General features: G+C 34.8%; 3 protein-coding genes across 4 annotated transcripts; all 3 read right to left on the reverse strand.

The window, feature by feature from the left end:
* Positions 1-4,115: 4,115 nt before the first annotated feature.
* ENODL1 (early nodulin-like protein 1) lies at positions 4,116-5,389 on the reverse strand. The gene is made up of 2 exons (XM_011099987.3): positions 5,045-5,389; positions 4,116-4,939 (listed from the first exon to the last, which is right to left on the reverse strand). Exons 1-2 carry the CDS (start codon positions 5,223-5,225, stop codon positions 4,257-4,259), a joined length of 864 nt encoding a protein of 287 aa, XP_011098289.2. The 5' UTR covers positions 5,226-5,389; the 3' UTR covers positions 4,116-4,256.
* Positions 5,390-6,506: 1,117 nt separating this feature from the next.
* LOC105176981 (protein DETOXIFICATION 18) lies at positions 6,507-10,415 on the reverse strand. Of its 2 annotated transcripts, XM_011099986.3 has the most exons (7): positions 10,007-10,415; positions 8,586-9,130; positions 8,342-8,428; positions 8,196-8,252; positions 7,866-8,104; positions 7,659-7,777; positions 6,507-6,872 (listed from the first exon to the last, which is right to left on the reverse strand). In XM_011099986.3, exons 1-7 carry the CDS (start codon positions 10,274-10,276, stop codon positions 6,741-6,743), a joined length of 1,449 nt encoding a protein of 482 aa, XP_011098288.1. In that variant the 5' UTR covers positions 10,277-10,415; the 3' UTR covers positions 6,507-6,740. The 2 variants fall into 2 exon arrangements, with proteins under 2 accessions (XP_011098288.1, XP_020554420.1); XM_020698761.2 differs by lacking the exon at positions 8,196-8,252.
* A 3,123-nt stretch (positions 10,416-13,538) lies between these two features.
* On the reverse strand, positions 13,539-17,389 carry LOC105176980 (protein DETOXIFICATION 18). The gene is made up of 7 exons (XM_011099985.3): positions 16,837-17,389; positions 15,477-16,021; positions 15,243-15,329; positions 15,096-15,152; positions 14,771-15,009; positions 14,564-14,682; positions 13,539-13,882 (listed from the first exon to the last, which is right to left on the reverse strand). Exons 1-7 carry the CDS (start codon positions 17,104-17,106, stop codon positions 13,751-13,753), a joined length of 1,449 nt encoding a protein of 482 aa, XP_011098287.1. The 5' UTR covers positions 17,107-17,389; the 3' UTR covers positions 13,539-13,750.
* Between the last annotated feature and the right edge of the window lie 871 nt (positions 17,390-18,260).

The raw sequence follows: 18,260 nt of genomic DNA on the forward strand, positions 1-18,260 counted from the left end.
GGTGGAGTATAAACCCAAGACCTATAGTCTTGATTCCAGAACATACCTTTTCAGCCCAGGTTATATATTTATATCATAGATCATAAGAGTATAAATGCAATTATCCCGATAAAATTATTAAAAAAATTATTTGAGCTTGATGTGTTAAATATAAAAATCAAATGTGAATACATAAGATATGAAATTGGATTTAATTAATTAAGCTCAACATTGAAAGAGTAAGAGTTAAAAAAAAATGATGGTTGCCGACATTGAAAGAGTAAGAGTTTAAACCATTTGATGAGTTCATTAATGCCTTCCCTATCTATTTCATCTATAAATTGCTTTCATACTCATTCACTACCTTTACAAATTTGATTGTGAATAATTAGTTGGTCAAATTTTATAAATGTTCATCTTGTTAGTTTTTAATTTATTTTAGAGCTATTGAAGTTCTAAAAATAACTGTTGTTGCAGTAGACGTAGTCTACAATCGATAACTAAGCTTCGCATTTCTGTTTGTCGTGGGTTTAAAAGACGCTTTTTGTAAAAGTAGTACCCAAATTCAAGAAACGAATCTCGGACGTAGGGATGTCAATTAGATTCTCACTTAGGAAAACTCGCTCTTAGTGAATTGGGTTTGGGTCTAAAAACGGGTGTTGGGGGCGGGTCTCGAGTCCTCCCATAAAAAATTAATTTAATATGTATATATCTTTAAAATCTTATACGTAATTTAACTAATATATGTAGCCTTCCCAAATCCCACCCTCAAATTGACTAATTTAACAAATTTTAAATTCATGGAATGCATTCTGAAATTCATATTATAATTATATATATATATATATATATAAGATTTCAGTTCAATGTACATAGATTTTTTTAATAGAAATTTCTAAAATATTAATTTTATCACTTCTTTTTTTTGAGTAAATATTTTATCAGTTCTTAATTCATATAAAACTAGAGCATCAAAATAAAAACATTTGATAGTCTTGAGATGGGGAGGGAGGAAACTTTTTTCCTCTTTTTTGTAAAAATAAAAATAATAATTAACATCAATATTTTAATATAATTTTGAATAAAAAAATATATTATTTGAATTAATACATTAATATAATAATATAAAATATAAATTTACACATTTGATAAAATTCAAATTTATTTATAAAATTTCAACCTTAATCATCAAACTAATACAAATTTAAGCTAAAACACTAATTAGTAAGGGAGGGAAGAGGGGGCATGGCAATTGGCATACATATCTATCAATCTACATCTGAAAAGAAGGTTCCACGGATAAACAAATAAACTGTGAGGGACACGTAGCAGTGCACCCTTTAATCCTGACCACCCATCATCATCAAATTTATAAAGTAGCTTTTTCATCATTACAACTTTTTGCCACAACACCATTCCCAATTATTTTTCTATTATTCCCACTTTTTTCTTTCCCTTTTATCAAACAAAAAAAATAGGGGAATCAACTAATAAATCATAAAAGAAAAGGGAGTCAATTATTTTTTATTTTTCTTCCAAATTTTATTTTTTTTCTTATAAATTATTATTATCGTTATATATGGAGAAAGACGAGAAATTTGTGCAATATATAAGTTTAAAGTCCTCTCATCGATCATTTTTAAAAAAAAACTTGTGTAATTTCGACCAAACTGAACGATATCTCATAAAAAAATCAAGATAAGAAAGTGAACAGCGTGTCTTTTTTTTTTATATATATAAATAAATAAGTCCATATTGTACTAATTTATAGCGTATTAAAAGTTGCAAATTATAAAAATAAAAAATAAAAAGAAAGTTGTACTAGAGTGCAAATATATACAATAAAACTCAAAATCCACATATTCAATCAAATTATATTTAGTAATATATTTTTTTCCCAAAAAAGAGTTTGTAGTGACCATTCACAAATTGACTACTTAGATGAATGGTTGGAAAACATTAAATTAGAACAACATTAATAATTGGACTCCACGTTTTATCAGATTAATGGAGAAGAGGTCGGCCAATATGTCCTCTTCACCACCCCTTCCTTTCTCACTCTTTTTCCAATACTAAGACTTGGAATAATTAAATCATATTTCTACATCTATAATTAAAATAAACTTTATGTATGTCCCAATTACGACGAGCTTTTTTAAGATTTAACATAATTATAAATATAAATATTTTTTTATTATTTGAAAAATAATAAGTAATCCTTAATGTCTGATGAAATTATGTAATCCTTGGATGGAGATTCAGAATTGTCAACTTTTTTCAAAAAAAAATGAAACGAGATGGATTGAGGAATTTGTTTTCTTGCAAGCCAAACATTTGTGAAAATAGCACGCAATTTCCATGCCTTAGGTGTTCTTGCTCATGTTTATTTGTGATTTGGATTGATTACCTTTCTAGTATTTTTTTTTTTTGATGAAAATTTTAAATTCAACGAACAAGTTTCTTCAACTTAGCTCGTCAATTATATATACATCTTATAAAAGAAAATATATAAAAAAGAGAAAATGATATAATAATTTATTTTTTTATGAGTCATTTTGTAGTATAAAAACACATAATTAAGATGTTTTTTCTATCTTATAATGGTCATTTTCCAATATTCGAATCAGAGTTGAATTTAAGATGATTTCAGAATTTTTAATTACCATTTAAGCGAAATTTCATTTATTTATTTTTTTTATTCTCTATAAAAAAGAAAAAAATAATATTATTTTTACAATCCAAAGTGATCACTAGTATTTATTTACCTAATATGAGTAGCATTGGTAACGAAAAATATTAAAAAATGAAGTATAAAATTGATGTAGGCAAACATCTCCCGTCCATTGCAGACGACGAAGGATCTGAGCCGCTTATAAGCCCCATCAACTCTGACCATAGTGAATGAAACTGTGAAATCAATACGAAGTTAAAGTGGAGAAGTTCTCGTCCAATGAGACACCGGTCGAATAAATTAGTAAAAGATATTAATTTTCTCATCTGTCGAAATAAATATATACCACCTTAAATATTTGGCTTTTTTGAAAAAATATAATTGCAAATGTGTCCCGAGGGAATCGTTTATTTCCAATTGTTGACGATTTATTGCATTTAGACAAGAGATTCATGGCTTATAAATGGAGCATTTATTTTTACATCAATGTTTCATTAAAGATCCATAAAATATCCTTCTTACTTTCTTTTTTAAACCATTCTGACCTCAACGTAAAAGGAGACGGGGAAAATGAAAAAACTAATTAATATATATATATATATATATGATATGGGTAAATTATATTTTTATCAGAAAAAGATAATTTTATCCCAAAAAGACCACAAAATTACAAGTTTACCAGTAGGATCAACGCATTTTTTACTAGGTCGGGCCGCAACCCGAGACACGTGGGGGACGCACATTGGGCCAACCAGACCCCCAAGTTTTCTTTATAAATATCCCAGTCAGTGCATTAATGGTATGTTGTTTTCACCACTTTTATGTTCAGGTCGCTTCAACTCTCCCTAAGTTTTCTTTATAAATATCCCAGTCAGTGCATTAATGGTATGTTGTTTTCACCACTTTTATGTTCAGGTCGCTTCAACTCTCCCTAAGTGACCTATTTTCACGACCTCAGAACCAAACACTGAATTAAGCATCGAACGATTTTAGCGGGGGCCATCGCAAAAAACCTAACAATCTGCTTCTTTTCTCATGGCTCAATCACTAGTTTGAGAGAGATAAAGATCTCGAACCACTTGGAAGACCAACTCGCCCGACCAAAGAGGTCGCGTGAATTTCGATCCAAATCAATATATATATGTGTGTGTGTGTGCGTGTTTGTGTATGGACATTAAATTCAAATATTTTTTTTAAAAAAATTAAATTAGTTATACATATTTTAATGTATACTTTCGACCAACTTCTACAGCTTAATATGAGAATTATAAATATTATACTATTTATCAAAATTATAAACATTTTGATTTTAACGTTTATTTTCAAATAATTTTAATTTTTACTACCTAATTTATAATTTTCTATAAACTTATACCCACCACCGAGAAAAAATAAATAAAAATTATGAACAACAAATTGGGAGGAATTTACTGTAAATATTCACAACAAATATTTGAAAATTCAATTAAAAAGGGACAAGAGAAAAGTATATATATATATATGTATATATACTGAAACTCAGTCACTCCATCACAAAATAATAAGACAAATAATTGCAATTAACAAAATATTCCCTACCAAAAATTAAATAAAATTCCTAACAACATTAATTCGGGGAAACGATACAGCCACCCAAGCCCACAACTCCCACTACTGTCGCCACCAACACAACTACCGACGGCCTGCCCGCCGGCGCCGCTACTGAACGTGGCGGCGAGCCACCGCCGGGTGCATTGCCATTAACATCTCCCGGAGTAGAAGAATTCGGCGATCCTGGTGTCCCCGATGAAGCACCTGAAGGGGATGTAGCTCCCGGAAGCGGGGACAATTCATAGGTTCCTGGTGCAGGAGCTTCACCCGACGGAGACGGGGACGAGCTAGCTGGTGCCGGAGCTCCAACAGACGGAGATGGGGACAGAGGAGAGGTAGCGGGCGATGGAGCTTCACCCGCGGGAGATGGGGACAGGGGCGAGCTAGCTGGCGACGGAGCTCCACCCGTGGGAGACGGGGAAGGTGATGAGGAGGATTTGGGCGGAGCGGCGGAGGGAACGGGAGCATTCGGCGGCGGAGGGGGGCGGTTCCTCACGGCCAAGACAACGATGATCAGCTTCTGGCCCTGATCGCAGTTGGCTTTGTTACCGCTGATGAAGAAGAACGGCCCGGAGCGATCAAACTTGAAAACTGAGTTCCCGTCGTCCAGTTTCAGGATCGGGTTTCCGGTGTTGCAGTTGTCGTAATCATCTTTGTTCACCACCAGCACTGAATCCGACCCTTTCTTGTATTTAAACACTACAAAAACAAAAAAAAAAACAGGACGAATTCTCCATAAATTAATTACAATAAAAACAAAAAAAAGAAAAAAGAAAAGAATCAATTCAATCTAAATTCACTCACAGAGAGTGTCATTGACTTGAAACCTCATCCTCTCAGCCCAGTGGTTGTAGTTCTCAGAAGTGTTCACCACCCACCCCTGTCGACCACCAACCACGAACTGATACGCGAAAGAAAACTTGATTAACCCAGAGAAGAAGAACACAAGAAAGAGAAGACCGTATCTCCGATGATGATCAGCCATGACTGCCGGAGAAATATGAGGATACTTTGATTGATGTTTACTGTTTTTCTGTAGCTGGAAGAAGAATCCAGGGAACCCACCCTGGAAAGTTGAGACGACGGGAGAAGATGTATGGAGCGAGAGGTGGAGAGATGGAGAGTGGGGGTGGAGAGGAGGGGGGATATATAGGGGAATAGTTGGAGAGGTTACCGTTGCAAATACGAGGAGAAAGTGAAGAAATTAAGGACAATAAAGTTTGTTTTCTTGCAGTAATAAATTAGGGTTTTCTTGCTTGTATTTATTTGCATTGTTGGTGGAGAATAAGGTGGTGTAGATGTGTGTAGACGCAACGGTTGGATTTTGGAATGTTTTGATTCATCACCTTTTTTGTAAGATTGATAGAGGAAACCTAGTTATTTTGTTTATGGGTTGGGAATTTGCAAAGGATCGAAATGCTATAATTGAGTAGGTTTTTTTAAGTAGGAATTTTGTACTGTAAAAATAAAAATTTATGATTTAATTGTGAAGTCTTATATGGAAATATAGAGATAAAAATGAAACGAAAGGGTTATAAACGACTTGAGTTTTTCTAGAAGTTTCCTTGTGGGGCTCATTGTCATGATAAAAATTTACCGTTATTTTGAGAGTTTTTGAATAAATTCAAATTCAGCATGTTGCGTGTATGCACCAAATACAATAGAAAATGTAATAAAATTGCTTTAGATAGAAAATTCAGTAAGAGATTTCCTAGTATAAATTATATTGCAATTTGCATTTAATCTATACACGTTGCACATACAATCTATTTTATTTAAGGAACATTTATACGCACAGTCTATGCGTCAAATGTAATAAAATTTGAAATAAAATTTCAATCCCATATGTAGTTAATATTGGCCTTTGATATTGACCATGGCGAAAGGTCAAGGAGTTTGTAAGAGAAACATAAACATGGAAGGAATCAAACAATAGAGGCATCAAAGGTATGGGCTCCAGGCCTGGAAAGAGAGCCTGAAAGGAATTTCTTTATGCAAGATCTACACATAATAAATTCAGTATAATCGTCTTTGATTCTTGGAAAATAGAATCTGATTCCTGATTAAAGAGGGATTCCTCCAATTCTTCATTATTACACGTACAAAATTCTTCACCACATGCCCAGATAATACAGAAATACAAGCCGAGTTCAGTCAAATGAAATTAATTTATACGAGTGTACTTAATATACTAATCATGCCGTTGATATACAGTTTAAAGATAACGACCAATCACATAATAAGTATAACAACAGCTGCTAAGTGATTGATTTGATGGGACCGGAATTAATTCGAGTAAAAAAACATTTGGAGGGAATAAGTTAGTTAAGTGATACAATTGATCTTAAATGATTAAACACTCGAGTATAACTTAATTTATTTTCTTGAAACAATCTCGGATCTTTACAACGTAGGATCATATTCTATATGACTGAGAAGTTTATCAATGGTGGAAAAAGGATAGAAAACAGACTTTATTCCGGGCAGCAGCTGAAAGAACTCAGACATCCTCAACAGTCTTGGCTGATGAATCTTGGGACAGCTCTATTCTTGTCCATTTTGTGAACTTTGTAAGCAGCAAAAGACCTATCATCTGGACAGCTAGGCCGCAAATTAAGCCAATCCACAACCCCTGAGCCAACAGGTTTGGTCGAGGGACAAAATTAGTGTGTGTATATCCTATTGATCTTACACAGGAAACACCAGATGAGGAAATGTCGAAACAAAAATGTATATTTCTTCGACTTTATCATCACTAGGTTGACACTACATTTTTTATACATATTACACAATCGAAATGAAGTTCTGAATACGTGAAACGACATTAGTTGATTACATTGAAGTTAACTTATATATGTTACAAAGAAACCCATTGATTTTAAGACATTGCACCTCATCCTCTTTGATTTTATTCTACATTACAAAAATCGAGTAAATATTACATAAACACCTCCCCTGCTCTTTGCAAAATTATAAGTATACCCCTTGAAGTTCTAATTGTTATTTTAAGCACTTGTTGAGGTACATTACATCGACAACAACTTAGGGGGTGTTTTTATAATTTTACAAAAGGACAAAACATCACCTCGGTCCCACCTAAAGGGGCATACTTGTAATTTTACAAAGGACGGTGAATGTTTGTATAATTAGATCTAACCCGTCTTCATGGTATACTTAAATTTCACAAAGGATATCGGTGTTTGCATAATTAGACATAACCTCATCACAGGGTGTCTATGTAATTTATGCTTAACAGTTCTTGAATTCATATGAACGAAGGGGATTCATAATACAAACCATGACTTTACAAGGGATGCGGTGTAATTTTTAAAAACAAAAGGGTTGTCTTGTAATATGTCAAAACTTTAGGGAGTGTCTATGTAATTACCCCCAACAAATTAAGAGCACATGTTCTTACCTTGGCATGTAGTTTGAACCTGAAACCAAGAAGAGTAGCAATAGGCATGCCGATGAAATAGAATGTTCCCAAGTTAACGAACACCGCCAAATGCTGCCAGCCGCACCCTCTCGCCACACCTGCATTACCGATCCGTTTTGCCAATGAGGAGAGAAGTGATCTATGCTTAGCTTAATACTGCCAGAAAATTACAGAGACGAAACTTACCCGATAAGATTCCTTGTACAAAATCACAAGATATGGAGGCGACAAGTAGGGGAGTCATTGAGTCAAACACATCTATTATTACGGGGCTATCACTAAATGATCCAGCCCAGAGGTTATGGCCAAGAGATAGTGATAAAACAACGAGAAGTGCAAGGAATACGGTTAGCTTAAGAGTGACGGACATGGCATGCTTAGCTTGATTGGTATTTCCAGCTCCTAACTCATTGGACACCCTTGTGCTGCAAGAATGGACAACAAGATCTAACAGATGTAAGAAAGCTGATGAAAATTATAGGAATTTGAGAAACACATGGTTTATCATCTTATTACCTAGCTGCGGCACTCAGACCATAAGCAATCATATAGCAGATGGTTTCTGTGTTTACACTGTATATACAGTGCTACGATGATTAGAAAATACAAGAAAAGAACATGTAGAAGTCTATTAAGGAGCAAAAATGCTGCATAGAACATACCACATTGCTATCAGAGAAGTAGTGATTTCCGAGTTCGGCATCAGTCCAGCCAACAGAACAAGAATCTCAAAAGCCCAATACTCGAGACTGATTGAAAAACAAGAAAATGTCACTTATAAGAAACAAAGGAACTGAACAGGGCACAGAAGAATTTCTTCATCAACCAGAATGTTCTATGAGTCACATTAATATCAGACTACAATCGGTGTAAATAACACAGAGAAACGTGTGAAAGACTACTCACCACACCATAGCTGCAGAAGGCAAAGCGAGCTTCAAGTTTGTGAAAACATGGCTCAACGACTCCCAAGTAAATCCCTCCCATGTTTGCTCAAACTTCTTTGCCTTAACGACATACAGGCCTAACATGAGAACGGAAATCCACAATGATATCGACGCTGCTAGTGGTGCTCCACCGTAGCCAAGTCCGGTCCAATGAACCAAAGCATAGGCGATGCCAATGTGGAGGGCAAGAGGGACCAATGAGCAGACAACAAGTGGCAAGATGATACATTGGGTCTGAAGAAATCTCAAGATGTTTTGCAAGAACCCGTAAGCAAGTAGTCCGGGAATGAAGTACTTCAAATAGAGACCAGCTGCTTTCGCTATTTGAGGATCTTGATGTAGGAAAGTAAGAACGGTGTCCGAATACCACCAGAGGATGGATATAATGATGGTGAAGATGATGGTTATGATGCAGGATGCCTGAAGATAGAGACCTAACATCCCATATAGTTTTGCGCCAAATGCTTGGCCGCATAATGTCTCGAGCGCACCACTCAAGCCAACCTAGAGAAATACATGAAAATTGCAAGTTGGTGAAAAGGCACACGGTTCGGTGCAATTTTGAGAGCAAACAAAGAGTTAATGAAGAAAGTCCTCATTCTAAAGTCATCAATACAAGCCATGTTATTTCGGAGGAAACACAAGAAAGGACCAATAGTTAAGGTATCATGCGGACATGCTTGTTTATTTAAGGTCAAACATTATGGAAATAGAAGATTGTATAAGCAAACCAATCAGACTTAATTCGAGTTGCAAAAGATCTGATGCTCCAGTCCCACCAGGATTATAGATATCGCCTATGATCTTACATCTAGTCCCTTATAGACATGAACTTACTCGAGTTTTCACTAAAGCCAACATATATCTATAGCCTCCGCAACTGGAAAGTGGAAAGCATGAGGTTAAATTCATGCTACATCTAGTATTTTGTGCAGTAAGTGTATGGATTGTTGTTGCATACCAATCATTCTACCGTCTAACAACCCCGTGTGCAATGTCTACGCGATTGAGAGCATAATTCAAGTCAAGCTTTCATAGTGATTAGCTGAGAGTCATGGATGGAGACTGTTGTATCCCAGCAAAAGTCAAAATTTGAACACAAGTCATGCACTCCTCAATCAAATGTTCACATCAATATCTCTGTCTTTCTTTATTTATTTATTTATTTTTTTTCTCTTTCAGGATAAGTTTTGACATCATTATCTCAACAGGGATGATCAGCAGCAATCTCGTCCTGCTATGCTAATTTAGATTCGATTTGATTTCGAACTAGCAAACAACACAAACATTTTCATCTACTCCCCACCAATTAAATTTCTCGAAAAAACAAAGAGTGTGTGGTGAGAGAGAGAGAGAGAGAGAGAGAGTAAAGATTGTTACCATGAGATCAAAACCAGAGACAGCAGCCCATGAATTGGCAAGGTTAGAGCCAGCAAGCTGGAGTTCTCCGAGGTGGCCGGCGAACATAACCGAGACAAGAGGGATGCAGTAGTAGGAAACATTGGTCAGAATCATCGGCAGCGCGAACAGTATCTGGTCCTTCGCCTCCTCCACATCAATAACCTTGTTCAACCACCCATCCTCCGCCGTCGCCGCCTTCCTCTCCAGCAGCGGACTTCTCACCGCCTCTGCTCCGCCGTCTGAGGCCATTTCCACCTACCCACTCCCTCAAATTGTTTGAAGTATACAAATTGACACGCACACACAACTCGATTAATGCCACCCATGCTACCAAGTATGGAACAGTGAGTTTTTGATCAATCCGCTTCTGAGCTAAACAAAGACAGACGACTCTACTACCGGCTTATAAATAGGCAAAACATTTGCATTTCGATCCCATTAGATTGGAGGTATTCATTTTTAATCCCATGATTTGTGGATTTGACATATATAATACCCAAATTCTAAAAAAATCGACACTTTTAGTCCTTTCTATTAAATATTTGAAGATAAATATATGTGTTGATCACGTGTCGTTAGTCAACAAGTGCTGCAGGGGAAAGACAGATGCTAGAGTTGGTTTGCGGACGGAAAATTGGCGCCAAGACATCATTTTTCCTCACGTTATGCACTTTATTTTAAGTAAAATGGTAAAAAATATTATCCTCTTGACAGAAAAATTGAAGAAACGGTTGTCCATGGTTTTTCCTCACTTTAGCTTGAAGAACAAGATTGTAGAGACGTCACAAACATCTCAAAATACCAAACTTGAATGTTAATGTCGTATAGTGGCTCATTTGAAGACTTCATGAACAAGTAAGAATTCAGATAGTTGTGAATTTTTAAATGGCTAGCTAGATCTATGGATGTGCGCAAAATCAAGCATAATAATTCTGAAATGTTGCACCTATTGAATTTGAAAACGGAAGAAATTCAAAAATTGCGGCGAAAAAACTGACATTATGTTTGGTTTCATTTTTAACTTGTTTTGATATACTTTGTGGAGATAGAGAGAGAAAAACAAAGATAAATAAGTATGCGTTAGAGATAGTGTGTATGTTTGGATTTGTTTTTGGAGATAATATAAAATAAGTATGATATGTTTGATGTTGTTTAGTAGGAGACAAAAATTACTATTTATTGTCAAATCATGACTGTTTTATATATATTTATATATATGTATGAGTATGAATATATTTTTTTTATTTGTAGGTGTAAATTTATTTAAAAAAAAAACAAAAGAGACACTGTTTCAAAACATCTCACAATACCACCAAAACTTCCAAAACAAATCAAGACAAATATTGTTCGTGTTTTGGCCCATTTGAAGATAAAGCAAAATTGAAACCAAACATAGTGTGAGATTTTGCCTTTTTGTAACTATGACTGGTGTTGTGTACGATGGTTGCTTGGGGATTGGAGTCGGGGCAGAAAAAGGAGAATTCAAGTTGATGTTAAGTAAATTGATTGGTGGTATGTTGACTTGCAATTATTAAATAATCTTTTTAATAATGATCAATTATGTGTAAATAATTAATTTTTGTGCCTTTTCGTATGGATATATATATATATATGAGTCTTCGAGTGTTTGTTTTAATTGTGAAAAAATATTATATTCTTACTTAAGTAATTTTTTTTAATAATAATCAAAATTAGTTGTAAAAGAACTAAATTCTACAGGAAAAAAAAAGTTATTTACTAGTCCTAATACCTTTAAATTATTTAAATAATAATAACTATATTTTTATGCGATGAATTTGTTAGAAGAGATTTTTAAATACTCATCAAAGTTATTTACTAGTCCAAAAACTCATGAAACAAGATGGACCAAAAATCATTTTAGTAATATTATTGAGGGACCAAAAATGTACTTTTCCGACACCAAAGCTTATAATATAAGTAAAATTTAATATTTTTTTAGTTAATAAGTGATGTATTCACTTCTAAAGTTGGTGGTTAAAATGCATAAAATCCCCTTGTGTTTTAAAAAATTCACTAAAAACCCTCATTTGTTTTAAAAATAAGCTAAACCCCCCCCCCCTGTGTTCTTTTAAGCTTAGCTCAATTGCCCCTTTCCGATAAATCTATCTAACGACGTTAAGTTTTTTACAAAATGACTATTACATTATTGCTTAATATATATTATTTTTTATTTTAATAATCGTTGGAATTATATTGATTATATTACATCTGTTAGCTCTAACAAATTAATTTTAACAGTTGGACCCTAAATTTATAAAAAAAAAAAATAAATTAAAAGTTTAGATTTTATTGATAAAAAATATATATTCGAAAAAGAAAAATTATTTAAAAGAAACAAACAAAATTAACACCCCCACCCCACTGCCTACCACCACCCCCTCCGCAGATGGGGGCGACGTCATCTAGATCAAAAAAGAGGGTGGCGGTGACTCCATCGCCCCCAAAGTTGCGTCTCCAGATTAAGAAAGAGGGTGACTATTATTTACACGATTTCCTGATTGAGCCAACCTTTTTCCTACTCTTTCTTCCTCTAGCTCCAGGGCCGCCTCAGATAAAGATGTCTATGACGCTACTTGCCCAGCTTTTTATTTTTTATTTTTTATTTAATTTTAATTATATTAATTATATATATCTTAGTTAATTAAGAATCGTTTTATTTAAGTATAATAATTAAATGTATATTTTAATTAATTATAATAATCATTGTACTTAAATATATATTTTAATTAATTAAATTAATTTTAGATTTAACAATTATTTCAATTTTAAAAATTACAAAATTATTTGAATTTAAATATAATTTAATATTCAGTTTAAATTATAAAAACTCAAAAAATTATATTTAAAAAATATTCTTAGACGCATAAGGAGCGTGTGTGATGCACCTTTCATTAATTACCAACGGAAAGGATGGTTTTTTACTAAGCTTTACAAAATATATGAGGATTTTATAGCCTATTTCAAAAATACTAGAGAATTTATAGCTTTTCTAACAAAATACAAGGGGGTAAAATGTATTTTAACCAAAGTTGGACGTGTCTTTCTTTCTTTTCTTTTTTTGTTTGAACATATCTATTCATTTGAACTAACGATGTATTGAATTAATATTTTAAATTGCATATATTAGATGATGAATTATTAATTATGAAGTCCGTTCAATTTTCTTTAAATTAATTATTAATAATATATTAAATATTTAATGGAAGATCTACACATAATAAATTTAGTATAATTGTCTTTGATTTAAAAAGTAGAATCAGACTCCAGATTACAGAGAAGTTCCTGGAATTCTTCATTGTTACACGTATGAAATTCCTCACCATATGAACACAAGATATAAATATGCAAGCCCAGATGAATGAAACTAAACTAATTATATATCGAGTGTAATATACTAATTATATGATTGATAAATAATTTATGAGTAATGGTTAATCACAGAAAAAGTGTAATAACAGCTGCAATGCAATTGATTTGGCGGCACCAAAACTGAGAGTAAAAAATTTTCTGAGGAAATAAATTGAATCATACAATCTAATCCCAAATAATTAAACATTTAAATATAACTTAATTGTTCTCTTGCAACAATCCTCGGCTCTTTACAACGTGGGATCAAATTCTATATGACTCAGAATTTTCAATGGTGGAAAAAGGATAGAAAACAGAGTTTGTTCATGAAATCCAGGTGGCAGCTGAAAGAACTCAGACATCCTCAACAGTCTTGGCTGATGGATCTTGGGACAGCTCTATTCTTGTCCATTTTGTGAACTTTGTAAGCAGCAAAAGACCTATCATCTGCACCGCTAGACCGCAGATTAAGCCAATCCACAAACCCTGAGCCAACAGGTTAATTAGTGTGTGTATGTCTAATTGATCTTACACAAGAAACATAGTACGAGGAATACAGTCATCCATGAAGTATCATCGACTTTGTAATGACCAGGTTGACACTACATTTTTCACACACATTACACAATCGAAAAAGTAGTTCTGAATACGTGAAACGACATTAGTTGATCAGATTGAAGTTAACTTATATATGTCACGAAGAAACCCCTTGATTTTAAGAAATTGCACCTCATCCTCTTTTATCTATTCCACCTCCGCATTAAAAATTGAGTAAATTACATCGGCAATCCTTGAAATTATGTCCAACTATACGTACACACCTTGCCCCCTTGAAAAACATTGCATCGACACCTCCTCATGCATTGCACATATAATTTACGAAGGATAACATATGTTTGTATAATTAGATATAACCCCATCGAGGGTATACTTGTAATTTTATAAAGGATACCGTTATTTCTATAATTAGACATATCCTTAAAGTGTTCCGATCTAATTTCTCCTTGAAACCTCATCTTGAAAATATATGATCGGAAGGGAATTCATAATCGACTACAAGGGACGCGTGTGTGATTTTCCAAAACCAAGGGGGTGTTTTGTAATATGTCAAAAATATAGGGAGTGTCTATGTAATTACCCCAACAAATTAAGAATACGTGTTCTTACCTTGGCATGTAGTTTGAACTTGAAACCAAGGAGACTAGCAATAGGCATGCCGATGAAATAGAATGTTCCCAAGTTAATGAACACAGCCAAATGCTGCCAGCCGCACCCTCTTGCGACGCCTGCAGTACCGATCCATTTTACCAATGAGGAGAGAAATGATCTATGCTTACCATGATATTGCTGGAAAATTACAGAGACAAAACTTACCTGATAAGATTCCTTGGACAAAATCACATAATATGGAGGCGACGAGCAAGGGAGTCATTGAGGCAAATGCGTCTATTATTACGGGGCTGTCACTGAAGGATCCAGCCCAGAGGTTATGACCAAGAGATAGTGCTAAAACAACAAGAACTGCAAGGAAAACGGTTAGCTTAAGAGTGACGGCCATGGCACGCTTAGCTTGATTGGAATTTCCAGCTCCTAACTCATTGGACACCCTTGTGCTGCAACAAGATTTAGCAGATGTAAGAAAGGCAATGAAAATTATAGAAATTTGAGAAACATAATGCATTGTCATCTTATTAATTACCTAGCTGCGGCACTCAGACCATAAGCAATCATGTAGGAGATGGCTTCTGTGTTTACACTGTATATACAGTTCTACTATGATTAGAAAATACAAGGAAAAGAACATGAAGAAAACGATTAACGAGCAAAAATGCTGCATTAAACTTACCACATTGCTACCAGAGAAGTAGTGATTTCCGAGTTCGGCATCAGTCCCGCCAACAAAACAAGAATCTCAAAAGCCCAATACTCGAGACTGATTGAAAAACAAGAATATGTCACTTCCAAGAAACAAAGCTAGGCACAGAAGCATTTCTTCATCAACCGGAACATTTTATGAGTCTTACTCGTATCAGACTACAATCGATGTAAATAACACAGAAATTTGTGAAAGACTACTAACCACACCATAGCCGCAGAAGGCAAAGCAATCTTCAAGTTTGTGAAAACATGACCCAACGACTCCAACGTAAATCCCTCCCATGTTTGCTCAAACTCCTTTGCCTTAACGACGTACAGGCCTAGCATGAGAACGGAAACCCACAATGATATCGAGGCTGCTAGTGGTGCTCCCCTGTATCCAAGTCCGGTCCAATGAACCAAAGCATAGGCGATGCCGATGTGGAAAGCAAGAGGGACCAATGAGCAGACAACAAGTGGCAAAACGATACATTGTGTCTGAAGAAATCTCAAGATGTTTTGCAAGAACCCGTAAGCAAATAGTCCGGGGATGAGGTACTTCAAATAGAGACCAGCTGCTCCTGCTATTTGAGGATCTTGATGTAGCAAAGTCAGAACGAAGTCTGAATACCACCAGAGGACGGATATGATGATAGTGAAGATGATGGTTATGATGCAGGACGCCTGAAGATAGACACCTAACATTCTATATAGTTTTGCGCCAAATCCTTGGCCGCATAATGTCTCGAGCGCACCACTCAAGCCAACCTAGAGAAATACATCAAACATAAATCAATTGCAAGTCGGTCAAAACCTTATCAGGCGCACAGTACGGTGGAAGTTTGAAAAAGGAAAAAAGAGTTAAACGAGAAAGTTTCATTCTCAAGTCATCAATACACGCCATGTGTTTCCTAAGGAAATACAAGAAACGACCCATCAAACCTAATTCGAGTTGCAAAAGATCTCCTACTTGAGTCCCACCAAGATTGTAGATACTTGTGTATGATTTTACTATTAGTCCCTCATAGACACGAAAGTAGTCGAGTTTTCACTAAAATTAACACATTTTTATAGCCTCCGCAATCAGAGAGCATTAGGTTAAATTCATGCTGCATCTAATACTTTGTGCACAGAATGTATGGATTATCGATGCATACCCCCCATTCAACCATCTTACTACCCATGTGCAACGTCTACGCGATTGAGAGCATCATTTAAGTCAAACTCTTAACGCGATTAGGATTTAGGACCCAAAGAAAATAGGTATAGATCAAAATTTGCAGAAAATCAAGCCCTGCTCAATCAAATATTCACATTATTATCTGTCTTTTTCTTTTCTTTTTTCCTTGTGGGGGGGTGGGGGGGGGGTAATTTTTGGCATCATCATGACACTATCTCAACAGGGACGATGAGCTGCAATCTCTTCCTGCAATGTTAATTTAGTCTCGATTGAAATCGACTCATGCAATTTGAGATTCGATTTGATTTGGAATAACCAAAGAAGACAGACATTTTCATCTATTTTCCGCCAATTAAATTTCTCGAAAACGTCACACAGTGCGGCGGAGAGAGAAGATTGTTACCATGAGAGCAAAACCAGAGACAGCAGCCCAGGAATTGGCGAGGTTGGAGCCAGCAAGCTGGAGTTCTCCGAGGTGGCCGGCGAACATAACTGAGACAAGAGGGATGCAGTAGTAGGAAACATTTGTCAGAATCATCGGCAGCGCGAACAATATCTGGTCCTTCGCCTCCTCGACATCAATAACCTTGTTCAACCACCCATCCTTCGCCGTCGCCGCCTTCCTCTCCAGCAGCGGACTCCTCACAGCCTCTGCTCCGCCGCCTGACGCCATTTCCACCTACCCACTCCCTCAAATTGTTCGAAATACAAAAACGTTTATAGATATACACAAGACATGATATATATTTCACACACACAACTCGATTACTGCTACCCAACAACACAAACGTCCTTGTCGTGATATTAAAACATTATGGTTATTGAAATATTCAGACACCAAGAAAATCTAAGACCACGCGAATTATGAATTGTGCGAGTATTTGCTCAACTCTGAGCTAAAACAAATACAGCCGACTCAACTACCAGTCAAATACTCAAAAAGTCAGAACTCCTATGATCCTGTCTACCTTCCTAACTCCTCTCAGTGATGTGGTCGAGGTTTTTATTAAAGGATAAAATTAGAAATGTTATTTACAGTATAATTATACACTCGGTAAAATGGAATTTTCGATAAAGGTTCTTTTATTAGAAAGAGAGTCAAATAAATGAATATTGTTTGTCTTTAAAAATTAATATTTTGGTATTTGTAGTAGTGTTTATATGGTGTAGTAGGTTGCATTTATTTAATATGTGCTTTATATATGTTAAATTACTTTTTTATCCTTGTAGGTTAATATTTTTTACCAATATACATCACTTGACGAGGGCTTCAAAAGGTATTCATTTTATATCATAATAAATCACATTTAGTCATTTCAATTATTTTTTTTATTTTCTCATTTAATTTTTTTATTAACTTATAATCTAAATTTTGCAAAATTTATATTTTGCCATATTTTACTGTTTTTCGGTCAATTTTACTATACAAGAAACCTCACATATAATGCACATGCTATACAAGTATTACTACATCGTCCTTAAATATTACATGTGCACTACATGTGTTTTTTTTATAGAAAAATCAATTTACACATCTAATATTTCGATTGAACTAACAAACATTATCGATATTGATGGAATGAGAGGGCTTTAGCAACCAAAACATGGTCAATGTTGAGTAATGGAATATTGATGATGTTGTGTTTGTCCGAGAATGATGATATATTCTCATCACCCACTTTCAGTTTGTATCACATTTCTGTAGTAAACCAATCAAGATCAGTAGTAGAAAACTTTGAATCGCCTGCCGAAAATGATGTCCACTTGTTTTTCCACTAAACATTCTCATTCACAGAATTTTTCTTTTTCAAGAATTCAATGAATCCT

Source organism: Sesamum indicum, linkage group LG13 (genome assembly GCF_026168435.1).
Source record: "Sesamum indicum cultivar Baizhima isolate 11 linkage group LG13, ASM2616843v1, whole genome shotgun sequence".
NCBI lineage: Eukaryota > Viridiplantae > Streptophyta > Magnoliopsida > Lamiales > Pedaliaceae > Sesamum > Sesamum indicum.

Excerpts from the sequence above, each read along its gene's own strand:
- ENODL1 (XM_011099987.3), bottom strand. The coding sequence starts at position 5,225 with ATGGCTGATCATCATCGGAGATACGGTCTTCTCTTTCTTGTGTTCTTC. Across the intron at positions 4,940-5,044 it reads TCAAGTCAATGACACTCTCT|TGTTTAAATACAAGAAAGGG; the intron begins GTGAGTGAATTT and ends TTGTTTTTGTAG.
- LOC105176981 (XM_011099986.3), bottom strand. The coding sequence starts at position 10,276 with ATGGCCTCAGACGGCGGAGCAGAGGCGGTGAGAAGTCCGCTGCTGGAG. Across the intron at positions 8,253-8,341 it reads ACTTCTCTGATAGCAATGTG|TGTAAACACAGAAACCATCT; the intron begins GTATGTTCTATG and ends CTGTATATACAG. Across the intron at positions 7,778-7,865 it reads TGTACAAGGAATCTTATCGG|GTGTGGCGAGAGGGTGCGGC; the intron begins GTAAGTTTCGTC and ends TCGGTAATGCAG.
- LOC105176980 (XM_011099985.3), bottom strand. The coding sequence starts at position 17,106 with ATGGCGTCAGGCGGCGGAGCAGAGGCTGTGAGGAGTCCGCTGCTGGAG. Across the intron at positions 14,683-14,770 it reads TGTCCAAGGAATCTTATCAG|GCGTCGCAAGAGGGTGCGGC; the intron begins GTAAGTTTTGTC and ends TCGGTACTGCAG. Across the intron at positions 13,883-14,563 it reads AGTTCAAACTACATGCCAAG|GGTTTGTGGATTGGCTTAAT; the intron begins GTAAGAACACGT and ends CTGTTGGCTCAG.